This window comes from Zalophus californianus, chromosome 2 (genome assembly GCF_009762305.2).
Source record: "Zalophus californianus isolate mZalCal1 chromosome 2, mZalCal1.pri.v2, whole genome shotgun sequence".
NCBI lineage: Eukaryota > Metazoa > Chordata > Mammalia > Carnivora > Otariidae > Zalophus > Zalophus californianus.
This window is the reverse complement of record NC_045596.1, coordinates 33,606,939-33,620,859: the sequence shown is the minus strand read 5'-3', so window position 1 is coordinate 33,620,859 and position 13,921 is coordinate 33,606,939. Positions and strand designations below refer to the sequence as shown.

The following is a 13,921-nucleotide window of genomic DNA, read 5'->3' as shown; positions in this document are numbered from 1 at the left end:
TTTTTATGTATTGCTGGATTCAATTTGCTAATATTTTATTTTATTTTATTTAAGATTTTTATTTATTTATTCATGAGAGACAGAGAGAGAGAGGCAGAGGGAGAAGCGGGCTCCCAGGGAGCAGGGAGCCCGATGTGGGACCCGATCCCAGGACTCTGGGATCATGACCTGAGCTAAAGGCAGATGCTTAATCTGAGCCACCCAGGCGCCCTGCTAATATTTTATCTAGGAGTTTTGTCCTATGTTTATGCTCATGAAGAATATTGGTCTGTCATTTTCTTTTCTTGTAATAGCCTTGTCAATGTTGGGATCAGGGTTACACTGGCTTTGTAAAGTAAGTGGGAAGTGTTCCCTCTTCCTATATTCTTTCAAAGAGTTTGTGGTAGATCAGTATTATTTCTTACTGAAATATTTGGTAGGATTCAGTAGTGGAGACATTAATAACATTTAATCTAAGACCCAAATGACAAGGAGTTAAGACATGGCAAGATCTGAGAGGAGAGAGCATTCCAGGCAGAGAGAGAATTGCAAAGGTACTAGGTGGAAACAAGTGGACACATTGAAAAAACTCCACAGGGTGCAGTTACAACTACTTAAACTATATACACACCATGTAACAAATGTTTTAATCAGTTGAGCAGAAAGCTAAGCTAGCTAGCTTCAATTCATTCAACTTACTAAATGCACAGCACACACTGCATTTGTTTTTATTTGGGAGATGGGAAAACTAAAAAGAAGTGACTAATGGGAGCACACACTCCAATTTCCATAGGAAATCCCTTTGGAAATCATGATACATATTTGAGCCACCAATTATGGCTGCATTATACAAGGCAATATCCCCATTTCACTTATAAGGAAAATAAGCTTTAGTTTTACAACCTAAGTACTTGCAAACCAATTCCTATCTACTTCATAGGTTTTCAGCATGGGTCTCAGAAAATATAGTCATCACTGAAGGAGTTTAAAGAAAGCAGATCTGCACAGGTCACAGAATTTTGAGCAATGGAGATGCTTAACTCCTAAGAAATAGGAGAGGCAGAATGAAAAAAAATGATGATTTTGCCAACATTGCATTTTTCCTTTGGGGCCTCTTCTCTAAACTGATAGCATCTTTGGGCTGCCTTTGATACTGTGCAAAATGCATTACCTCTGCGTATCTACAATGTATGTAACATTCTCCCATAGTAATATCAACATTAATAGCAATTGTATACTTTAGTTGGTGCTTTCTATGTGCTACACTTTGTTCTAAGTGCTTTCCATATATTCCTTGAACCCTCATAACAACCCTGTGAATTAGGTATCATTATTATCCCTATTTTATAGATTAGGAAATGAGGGAAAGAATGGTTAAGTAAGATGTTCGTAGTCACACAAATCAGGGATTCAAACCCAGACAGTCTGGCACCAAACTGTATATTCTTTACCACAACATGATGCTGCCTTTCTTCATCTTCCTCTTAATAACAAATCTGAGTGGCTAAAATGAAACACATTGCCAATGACTAATTTGAGTTGTCAGGATTTACTTGAAGATTGTAAACCTTGCCTATCCTACCTAGTTTGGCACAACATCTTGAATTCTTACTTCCTTTTCGCCACTAATTAACGCCTATTCTCTTTAGTCTGTTGAAGAGAACTCTTAACCCCCACTCCTCAGGTTTTCAACATGGAGGGGTCTTCCCTCTGCTTGTGTTTGCAGGACGTGCAGTAGAGAGGTCTACACTTCAGCTGAGTACTGGATGAGATGAGAAGTCTCTAATTCAGTAGTAAAGTATTTGCAAGCCACTTGGCTGGAGATCTAAAGCCATGTCCCCAAACACCTTTTTTTTCCTCTCTCAGTGGTTCCAAAATCAAGTGTAAAGGAGGAGTACTATTTATTGGACCCCTAAAATTCACATAGCCCATCTTGTCATCCCTCCCATTCTGGAAGAAAGGTGGAAGATGTTCCTTCTTTTGACTCTCCTCTAGGTTCTCCCTCTTTATTTTTATTATGTTTTCATAGAGTTGCCTTCATGTGAGGGATCTCTAGAATCTCCACTTCAAGAATGTCAAATGTAATTATACAATACAGACAGATGCAGTTTGTGTGTGTGTGGAAGGAGGGAAACAAAATTTAAGTATTTTTTGGCAAAACTAGTAAGACTATCCACTAACATTCTGAAAGAATATTTGAAAGATGTAAACAACAGGGGAAGGAAGCTAGCATCACCAAATACAAAATCATTATACAATGAGAGTAACATGGAACCATAAAAAACTAGGATTTAGGGATGGGGTTGCTATTCGATCACCCTTTTCAACCAGATGAAATACTTCCTTTTTTCAACCTTCTTCCTGCTAGTTCCTTAGATACATCATTTAATCTCTTCTTGAGCTTCCTTCCCTTTTTCATCTGCAAAATGAGATTCCTGCATCTGAAAGGACTGGTATATCAAATGTATGAACTGTTTTTTGAATTACAAAGAGCTATGCAAATACACGGTATTATTATTGTCATTCAAGAAAATTGCTTTAACCTCTTACATGAAACCAGAGCTTATGAGGTTATTGATCTAGATCATTTTCCTAATGAATCACTATGCAATCAAGAATTAACTCAGCAGGCAGGGCATCTGGGGGGCTCAGCCTGTTAAGACTTCAAGACTTTTGATTTCGCCTCAGGTCCTGATCTCATGACCCAGCCCTAGCCCTGGGTCAGGCTCCATGCTGGTCGGGGAGTCTGCTTCTCTCCCTCTGCCCCTCCCCAACTCGTGCACAGGCACGCGCATGCTTGCTTGCTCTCTCTCAAATAAATAAATAAATAAATAAATAAATAAATACCTTAAAAAAAAAGAATTAACTCAGCAGGCCTGGGTGGCCAAACCCTGAACATTCCCAGGAAAGAGTAGGAAAGAGTAGGCCCTTCCAGCTCCTAAGCCTTTGGAATATCTTACCTGATAAAAGTATCCTTGTTTATGTTGGTATTGGGCAATACAGTATCAGTGTGGCCTCTAGAAGAGCTAGAGATTGAATAAGGTCAGCCACAAGAGCACTCCTATCTACATGACTGATCCCAATAAACACCCTGGACAGCAAGGCTTGGGTGAGCTTCGCTGTACTTCCATACTGCCTTCTACATACTACAATACTTCATTTGTGTTGTCATACATTGTTGCTAAGAGAATTAAGCATTGCCCATGGACTCCATTGGAAAAAGACAATAGGAAACTTGTACCAGGTCCCTCCTGGACTCTGTCCTATGCACCTTTTTCTGGTGTTGATTTTAAATAACCTTTCACTGTAATAAACTATAACCATGAGTATCATAGCTTTGCTAAGTTCTGTGAGTCCTTCCAGTGAATCACTGACCACTGAAGGTGGTCTAGGGCACCCCATCTATAATTACTAATTCCCAAGCCATAATCAAACCATACATTAAGCATTTCCTAGGTTTTTCACTAACAGGTTTCAAAAGATTCTGAAATGAGCAGGTTAATTCCACATTCAGTTCCTGGGACTGAAAAGTTCACCAACTACTATATAAACCTAGAGAGGCTGGAGAAAGAATTAAGCCAGGAATAAGAGCAACAATTTCAGGGAAATCTTTTTCTTCAAGTGTTCTTTTTTCTTTATTTGTGGCTCATTAGTTTATTTCTTTTTTATTTCTTAAGAAATCATTTTCCAGATTTTTTTCTTTTTTAATATTTAGAATTCCTTGAAACATCCAAAGATTCTTAAAAAAAAAAACACAACAAATTGGCTGCTAGTACTCTACTTCTTTGATAGAAATAAACTTAAAAGGAATAGACTACTCTTCATTACTTTTTTTTAATTCTTTTTTTTTTAAAGATTTTATTTATTTGACAGAGCACAAGCAGAGGGAGAGAGAGGGAGAAGCAGGTTCCCCGCTGAGCAAGGAGCCCGATGCGGGACTCGATCCCAGGACCCTGGGATCATGACCTGGGCCGAAGGCAGCCGCTTAACTGGCTGAGCCACCCAGGCGTCCCTCTTAATTATCTTCTTTAACAGAAAATTGACTTTGGGGCTATTTAGTAAAACAGGAGTAGTGGTTGTCTCCACCTTAAAAAAACATACTTGAACCCTTTAAACCTTTAAAAGGTTAATCAGATAAATACACTCTGCTTTGAAAGAGCTTACAGACAAGACATCAACAAAGAGCAAACAATAAAACTGAAAAACAACACAACCAAAGGAATATACTTAACATTTATATAATTAAGAACTTTTCTCTGTCATTTTTTTCCTTCTTGTACTTCCACAGACAAAAAAAGGTAATACGATCTAATTACCTATTCACAAATTCACCAATAAAAGGGACCATTACCCAAGCTCTCTTTAGTTTGTACATTAACCTTTTCAGCATTATTGCTCCTATAAAACCAGAGAAAAAAATCCAGAATTTTATTTTCTGAACTGTGATTCCCTGAACCTATACTGTATAAGCCAAATATGAGTTTATAAAATATCATGTGCAAGTATTGGTAGAACACTGATAATACAGAAAATAAAAGTGAAATGCACAGAGCATTCCATATTTTAAAGCAAAATATCAGGCTATTATCTTAGAAGCCTAACACATTTAGAAATTCTGGTTTTATTCTATTTGAACATTCAGAAATTATTCAGATAAGTTAAGCAAGATATTATAAGAATATAATATTTGTACCAAGTAAACAACCAAAGACATTTTAGTATTTGAACTCATATTAGAATTAGAATTTTAAAAATGAACATTTCAAGCAAAAGCAGGTTTGTAAAGGCCTATGGCAATACTTTATCAGAATGGGATTTTCTGGGTCATTAAAAAATATCAAATAGTCACGAGGCCCTTTCATAAAACGGAAATAAAGACCAAGAAAAAGAAAAAGATAATCTAGTACACATTATCACTATAGCATGGGCATCTAGTTAATGTGTTAATCTTGTATAGAATAATTTCAGGTTTTTAGTATTGATTTCTAAAGGTAGGATTCAATATTCCATTAGGAAAACAAACTGTCTCTAATAGAATTTTGGCATTAACATTAAATACCAACTAAATAACATAGATGCCCAGTCTGCCTTTCACTGTTGCAAGGAGAAAACGTAAAAATGTTCATTTGGCTCATTATTTAAAGTGCAACAGCTTGTCTTTAAAACTACTTGGTCTTTAAAACTAATTTTAAACATTAAAGCAGGTGGAAGGAATGGATGAAACAATCTGAAATATTACACTGGAAAAGAAAAAATGGTTAAGACAGATTTAAAAAGAAAAAAAAACCTCAAGCAGGAGAAAACAAATGAAAACTAAAGAGAAGTTGCCTCTTTTTTTTTTTTAATTTTATTTATTTCTTTGACAGAGGGAGACACAGTGAGAGAGGGAACACAAGCAGGGGGAGTGGGAGAGGGAGAAGCAGGCTTCCCGTGGAGCAGGGAGCCCGATGTGGGGCTCGATCATGACCTGAGCTGAAGGCAGATGCTTAACAACTGAGCCACCCAGGTGCCCCGAGAAGTTGCCTCTTAACATCAAATTTTTCTCTATGTTGACAAATTCCTGGCTTCAGAGTTGAGCTGCATCATGTCTGCAAACTACCAAAATATATATATATTCACGTCTAAGTAATTAATGGATCATTTTAGTTCAACTGAACAATTGTTAACTGCCTATGTGCAAGGATGTAGAAGGCCCAGGAAGTACTATGACTAAGGAAATACATGAAAATTACTGTTGCCCTTTCAAGTTGTCTCTTTAGGAAGGGCACATGCTCATCATTTCAGCCATGCTGCTAATACTCAAGTATTTCTGGAACTTCTTTTTTGGAACTATATTCAGTCAGTTTACAAACCAATAAAGTTCATAGCTAGTACAAAAACAAACACCTCCAGACCCTTTGACTGCTTGCTCTCACAGTATCTGGTTCTGTCCTAGAGTTAGCTCCATACTCAGAAGTTGATAAAGTTAACCACGCCTGAGGGAGTCTAAAACATTGCATCTTAAACCCTGGAGGCAAATTAGAAAGGGGCATTCTACAGAAGTTTGGAGGAATAAATTTATGAGCTCCTAAAATTAAGGCTACTGGTTATGAATGGGATCACCTTAATTGGGGTTGATTTAATTTTGATATTCATTTTGAATATATTACACCTTTTCTTCTTGATTCCATCTCTGTTCATCTCCCCTACCCTCTTACTGGTTTTTATATTTGTGAAAGTTCATACACTGATATACAAGATGTCAACATAGAAAATGCAAAGTGATAACCTAAGGAGAGGGAACCTGTACTTGGATACTTCAGTGGATTCTTTTTTTTTTTTTTTTAAAGATTTTATTTATTTATTTGACAGAGAGAGAGAGACGGAGAGACAGAGAGAGAGGGAACACAAGCAGGGGGAGTGGGAGAGGGAGAAGCAGGCTTCCCGCGGAGCAGGGAGCCTGATGCGGGGCTCGATCCCAGGACCCCGGGATCATGGCCTGAGCCGAAGGCAGACGCTTAACGACTGAGCCACCCAGGCGCCCCACTTCAGTGGATTCTTAATTCTTCCTGTTAGTGGAACTGTTTCCTTGTTCAATTTCATGACTGTGCATTACATCTACCTAAGGCCAGGCAGGGAGCTAGGCCCAGGCAGATTTGCCCTGAAAAAAACAGTGCTGGCCTGAAAGAACTTATTTTACTGGAACTCTCCTGATTCCTTGACATTTGCAACTGACCAAAGATAGGCTTACGCGTAAAAACAAAACCTGGTGCGCAGGAAGGGGCGGGGAGGTGGGACTTGCACTCCACAGATTCTCTCATTTTCTTTTAATGCTCATCTTTAAGGATGGTACTACTCACACTTCAGGGCATTGAAAGCCAGCTCATAGGACGACCGCTGAAGGGCTTCATCCTCAGATTCGGGCAAGGACCGCAAGGGTTCATTCCCATACTTTATTAAGACTTGCTCTGGTGACTTTTCGAATCGAATGCCCTGAAAAATGTTTGCGGCCATAACGTAAACGGAGTCCGGATAGCCCGTTTTTTCGGGTAAACCAGGTGAATTTTTTTCGCTGGGTGATGCGTCACCTGATGGCGCCAGGGAAGCAAGTTGGGAGGTATCCTCCGTATTTTTTTCGTTCGAAAACTCTAGTTCACTTGTGGCATGAAGCATGTTTGCCCTTTGACTATGGTCGGTAACTCAAGGCTGAATTACAACTCAGATGTTCCAGGAAATGGTTTTCCTTGTACCGTAAGCATAGTCTCTGTGAAAAGAAAAGGTTATCTCGGTAAATCACTATTTACCAAGCAGGACCCGCTTGGAGGCCCACTTCGTTGTGGCGTTAAAGACTAAGAGGTGGCATCTCCTGGCGGATCCGAGCGTCCCATACTTGCGGCCAGACAAGACCCAACCAAACGTCCACACACTCAGAAAGGGAAGGGGGTGGGGAGGCGGTTGGGACTTGGCTCCCAAGCGACCTTTCCCGAGGCCCGTTTGGGGGTAGCGCCCCTCCCTCCCACGAGCCGCGTCTGTGGCGCCCCCTTACCCCGGAGGGCGGATGTTTCCCGGGGCTTCGGGGACAGAGACACGGCAACCGCTGCACTTGGGTACCGGAGGCTGGTGTCTGAACAGTGCCCTCGGGAGCCCGGGGACGGCGGGGCGGCGGCAGTTTGGTTCCAATGCAGCCTCTCCCACCGGCCTGGTTTGAGGCAGGGGGAGCCGCGACCTCCGGCGCTCGCTTCGCGGCGGTTCCCGAAAGCAGGGCGCGCCTTCTGGCTTCTCCGGGTCACGCAGAGTGGTCCTAGGCGGACGCAGCGGCGGAGCGGCGTGGAGCGCAGCGCCAGGGGACCCGCGGCTCAGGCCCAGCAAGGGTCGGCCGGCCAACCGGCCGGGACCCGAGTCTCCATGGCAACCGGGAGCGGGCCGGACGCCGCCCGAGGGCTGTTCCCGCGGGATTTGGCCGGCGCCGCCTCGCCCCCGGGCCCTTCCGACTTCCGTGACGCCTGTTCCAGCCCCTCCTTGAAACCGAAGACCCCTTGCACAGTGGGACCGCTGGGTCCCGAGGGTTGTCGACCTCCCCAGAACCACAAGTGGCCGCCTCTTTTCCGACCCGTCTCGGGCGGTCTCCTGGAAAGCAAGAATTTTGTGTCGCTGACAGCACTCGCCTTGGCGCGTGTAGCAGGGGCGCAGGAAATGTTACAACGGATGAATGTAGAGAGCTACTGGAAAAAAAAAAAAAAGGCAGGGGGGAGACGAGCCTACTTTATTTCCATACTCTTTAGAACAGTGGTTATCACATTAGACAGATTCCTACAGGGCAAGTTGGGTAAAGGTCTTTGCCAGCTTAAGACTAAGTCCCTCTTTTCCAGGAATTGCCAAAGAAAGACTTGGCTGAAATGGACCCACAAACGATCAAATTCGCCTCCCTCCATCCCCCAATTATAGCATGGAACTGGGAACAAATATAAACCTCCCCAAAGGATTTTAATATGGCTACTTTAATTTTTTTTAAGATTTTTATTTATTGAGAGAGAGAATGATAGAGGGCACGAGAGGGGGAAGAGTCAGAGGGAAAAGCAGACTCTCTGCTGAGCAGGGAGCCAGATGTGGAACTTGATCCCGGGACTCCAGGGTCATGACCTGAGCCGAAGGCAGTCGCTTAAACAACAGAGCCACCCAGGCACCCTGGCTACTTTAAATTTTGAGTCCACCTGGTGAACTCCTACTCAATCTTTGAAACTCAGTGCAACCATTGACTCTATAAATCCTTCCTGATGCTTGTATTAGGAGATAAATTTAGCCACTGTGACAGAGACTCAAAATAACCGTTGCCTTCCGTCCTGTTGGCACAAGGGCTCTCCTCCACAAAGTCGTCAGGGACCCACACTCCTATTTTATGCAGCATGTAAGGGCTTTGCCCTGTCAACTTAGTCTGGGGTGCCTTACCACCAGGTCCATTGCCAGCCAGGGGTTGGGGAAATTAAGAGGAAAGGGGTGTGCCCATTCCTTTCAAGGACATAACCTGAAAAGTACACACATCACTTGGCCAGAACTTAGTCACATGGCATACCTAGCAGCAAAGAGGGTTGGCATATGTGTCCAACTAGAAATCAAGGGAACTATTGCTATGGAAGAAGGGGAGAGTGGATACTGGGGAACAATTAGCCATCTCTGCTACAAACCTCTGTCTACCACCCCTTCATCCACTAATCCACTCACTTTCATTTTTCCCAGAATGTCAAGCGTTACCTCTTCTATCTCCCATAACATTTTCTACATGCATGCATGCATTCCATCCATAAATTTAACGAAGAAATATTAAATTCTTACCATGTATCCGGCACTATGCTCAGCCCTGGAAGTAAAGATGAATGCATGGGAATGATCAGGCACTTTACCCTCAAGAAATTAATGAATAGATATACATGTACTTTGGCACCCTTCAATTTTTATTATAAATATTTATGAACATACTGTATTCCCCCTCCTTCTGCCATCTTGCTATGATGTAGCCCATAAAACACACTCTTAAATAGTTTTATTCTTTTTATTTTTATTATATGTAAAGTCATTTTATTCCCAGATATTAGTAAAATATCACTGTCTTTCACACACACACATGCACAGAAGATTACAAATATGAAGATGCCTTAGGGGTCATGATACATTTTATTATGCACACAGTACGATCTGCTGAAAATGTGAGGCAATAGCTAGCTATAAACTTGAAAATACTATTGTCTTTCAAAATATAATTTGAGGAGCCTTTTTATTTTTCCGTGATACATCAGAGTAAGTGACAATTCACTGTATTGAAAATGAGATTTAATGAGAGCCTCTATCCCCAAAGGAAAGCTTAAGCAAACAGTTGTGGGTGAGTGAATTCATGGTTACTATTTACTCTAATCATGTGTATAATCCTCCTTACCTCTCACTTCTGGTTAGTGGTCTTATTGTGGACTTAAATCTCAGGGAACACTGTACAAAAGTCGCCATAGAGATAGGTGTGTGGATTCAACTGTTGTGAAAGCAGGGCAGTAAAAAATGTGGTCTTTGTTTAAGTCACTCTCTGTAATATGATCAGAACATTAAATCAGAGATAGTGTAGAAAATTAAAAGTTAGTTACCTGGAGCTTTCTACCAAAGGAACTTAAAGGAATGATTTTTCTTTCCCCAGGGGGTAGAGTATTTGAAATATTTGTAAATTAACATTCCTTGCATTTGACTCAGAGTAGCTGGTATATATTAGCAAATTAGGTATTCAAAATACATATTCTCATTGCTTGAAAAATCTGGGCATATAAACTGTGCTCAGTTCCACTGAAGCTTGTTGTAGAAATGTAAAAAGCAGATGAAACAAAGAATTTTAACTTGTGTTTTTAAACATCAAGGCTCAATTGATAATTATTGCCATTTAGAAATAATAGTCTATTTTCTTTGCAACGATTCTTTCCCTTATTCTTTTATATTTTTAAAGTTACCTAGTGGACCTAAGCTATTGTGAACCTAAGCTATTTCTAACTAGGAACTCTGGGGCACTAAGACAGGTATCAGGAGCCCTGTTTGTCTGAGGATCCACAGGGTCTCATGGGTAAGCTGCATCTGAAGACTGATGATCAGGTTTTGAAATATTCCATCCCAGAGGAGAAGAGGGTGGTAGATGCCCAAGAAGGCAGGAAACTCATTCTGAGGTGGGCGAACATCATCCTCTGATGCTGGGTGAGAATTGGTGTGAAGGAATACTTTGCGTATCAGAGAGGGTAGCATTACTCAAGTGTCCTCTTGCCCAGTCTCTGTGGAAACTTGTCCCAAACCCACACTTGAAAAGGAAATGGTAAGATGATAATGCAAAGATCCCTTTGGAAAAATCAAAATATGATTGTGTGTTCTTTAACACAAGCCAATCAAAGATTAACTGAAAGAGCTATAACCACTTGCAGAGGAGGGGGAAAAAATCTTAATTAGGAAGCAGCAGACAACTGGGATGCAGCAGGGTCCTGAAGGGTGAGGCAAGTGGAGAGGAACAAAAGTCCAGACCTTAGCAATTCATAAACAGCATCTTTAGAAACAACACTTTGAAATTTAGAAGTCAAATATGACAACAGCAACTAAGGAAGAGTTTGAGTGACCTGAGATGCAACAGGGAAAGAGGCTCAAGAGGTTTACTGTCCCAGGCTTGACTGTCTTTTGTGGCCCAGGAGAAAAGAGGTTACAATAGACAACAATTGTAATAGATTGAACCAACACAGTAGTTTCCCAGAGCTGATCATTCAAGCACCACCTTTGTGGATTAGTTTTCCATATCCATATATTACCATTTATACTATTTACTCAATATTTTATTTTAAATCAGGATCACAGTTTTACATAAATAGAAAACTATAAATGGAAAATCAGCATAATTTGCCATAGATGAAAATAACCACAACAAAAGCAAAATAATACTATTAAATTCTAGCTGGAAACAGTGTACCAAGACTCCAGGCTTAATGTTGACTGCTCTAAGTTAAAAAGGAAGATGAGCAATGTTAGAGAGGTTTTAAACACCAATACAAAAATGAGACTTTCTCCTTGTCAGAAGGATCCAAAGAGCCTTGGATAAAGCAGCTTTCTCAATATGTATTTGTTATTCAATACTAATTCAGCATATCACTTCATATCATCTCTCATACCTTTGATGGTGCTGGCTCTACAGTTGGAAAAACACTGTTAAGAAATTTGAATTCAAAAGTTAGAGAAAAAATGCTTCCTCTGATACAAGAGCAAGAAAATACAAGAAATTCAAAACTGGCAAGAAAAACATTAGAAGGATCTTGTGTCACAGATGAACTCAGTCCACTTACATGGCACAGTGGTAGTGGGAACTCTGAAACTAGATAGAATCAGAAGACCCGTTTTTTAGTCCTAATGTTGTCATGAATTAGTTGCATAACTCCAGGCAACTCTCTTTGTTTTTTATATTTGTTTCTTGATATGTTGAAGTCTATGATTTATTTACTAAGAAAAAAGTGAGTGGAGAAAAGACTGAGAAAGATTGGCAGTCAATAGGGGAAAGATATTTAAATATCTATTTTAATATTTATTTACCAATGTACTTAAAATTTCTATTCAAAAGTTTATTTTAGCAAAAGAAGGCAGAAATGGAAGAGTAAAAGGACAAAGGCATAAAACATACCAAAAAAAAAAAAATTGAAAAATGGTAAATGTAAATCCTACCTAATCTGCAATTGCATTAAATGTAAATGGATTAAATACTCAACTAAAAAGCAGAGGTTAGTAGAATGGATTTAAAAATCCAACTGCAGTAGAATGGATTTAAAAGTCCAACTACATGCTGGCTGCAAGAGACATATTTTAGATTCAAAGACACAAATAGGTTGAAAGTGAAAGGATGGAAAACTATAGCCATGCAAAAAATTAGAACCAAAAGACAGCTTGAGTGGCTATAGTATTATTGGACAAAATAGATGTTAAGACAAAAATTCTTCTAGAATACTTTTTCTTAGAAAATAAGACCTAGACTTGAACACATCAAGATATTTTGGCATTGGCAAAGGGTTAGTAAAATTGGGGCAGGTCTAAAAATTCTGTTGAAGCAATGATTTTATTGGGAGTTCTGGATGTGTGTTTTGGGTCAAAACAAAACATATGTCTCAATGCTAGAATATCATAGCAAATCAGATTGCATCAAAGAGGTAAAGGTATGTTTTATATGGAGATCCCTGACCTAATGCTCAGAATACATAATCTAATAGGCATGGAATTCCTTTGTGAAATGTCAGAGTCACTTTACACTGAAATTATACATATTGCTTTAGCATTTAAATGCTTGAGCAAATATAAAAGAAACAAATATTAACAATTAAATTATTATTTCCTTTTCATATTCTAAAGTTAAGGATCATGAAGAGTCATATGAAATGGTGAAAAAGGTTATTTTATGCTTTTATATAACTAATAAAAACTTCCCACTCCCCCACAATCACACCAGACAATCAAACACTCAAAACAACAAAAACCGAGACAGTAAGGACTCCTCACCAGGTTTGAATATACTAAACTAGATTCAGGGAGCCATCTGCTGGTAAATTGGTGCGTTGTCTATGATTTTTTTTTTTTTTTTTTAATGGATGCACAGTTAGGGTTGCCGGATAATATATAGGATGTTTAGTTAAGTAATTTTTTAAAAAGATTTATTTGTTTGAGAGAGAGAGAGAGTGTGCTAGCTAGGGGGAGGGCAGAGGGAGAGGGAGAGAAAGAATCTCCAGCAGACTCTCCATTGAGCACAGGGCCTGACTCGAGATTTGATCTCAGACCCTGAGATCATGATCTGAGCTGAAATCAAGAGTCGGATGCTTAACCAACTGAGCCACCAAGGTGCCCCCCAACAAATAAATATTAGCATAAATATGTCAGTAAAATACTTGCTATTTTGTCTTACAATTTCAATTATACTCTTTCAAGTGACTTAGAAAAGGTTTTCTTAAAATTCAGGTAGTATTTAAGTTTTCTTAAAATAATCCTTAATTATTTAGGAATATACTCATTACTATACTCACATGCTCCAGCATGAACTGTTTCTCTTCCCCTCTTCTATCTGTGTCCTTATTTTTTTCCAGAGTGGACCCCAACATGAGGCTTGAACTTACAATCCTGAGATCAAGACCTGAGCTGAGACCAAGAGTCAGATGCTTATCTGACTGAGCCACCCAGGTGCCTCTCCTTATCATTTTTTAATTGAGGTCTTCTTCCTAGTTTATTTCTTTCCTGCTGCTGCATTCTCATATTTAAGGAATCTGAGTTACAACTAATGAATGAAAAGCCAGAGAATTCATTTTATTTTCTGCAGTACCTTAGTTGCAGATACTACTTATCTTTAAAAAAGTAAAGGGGTATATCTGTATATTTTATTTTTGACCTTTAAAATTTTTAACTTATGTTTTGAATTGGTGGTATATTTACA

At 39.7% G+C, this 13,921-nt stretch overlaps 1 protein-coding gene across 3 annotated transcripts in view; it reads right to left on the bottom strand.

The window, feature by feature from the left end:
* NSUN7 (NOP2/Sun RNA methyltransferase family member 7) overlaps nucleotides 1-7,862 on the bottom strand; it is a 62,524-nt gene extending 54,662 nt beyond the window's left edge. For 2 of the 3 annotated variants that reach the window (XM_027599401.2, XM_027599402.2), the window contains exons 1-2: nucleotides 7,505-7,856; nucleotides 6,819-7,222 (exon numbers count right to left, since the gene is read on the bottom strand). In XM_027599401.2, the coding sequence (XP_027455202.1) occupies nucleotides 6,819-7,131 (313 nt within the window). In that variant the 5' untranslated portion in view covers nucleotides 7,132-7,222; nucleotides 7,505-7,856. Of the gene's footprint in view, nucleotides 1-6,818; nucleotides 7,223-7,504 lie in introns of all 3 variants that reach the window. The other variant, XM_027599403.2, reaches the window with a different exon arrangement.
* Between the last annotated feature and the right edge of the window lie 6,059 nt (nucleotides 7,863-13,921).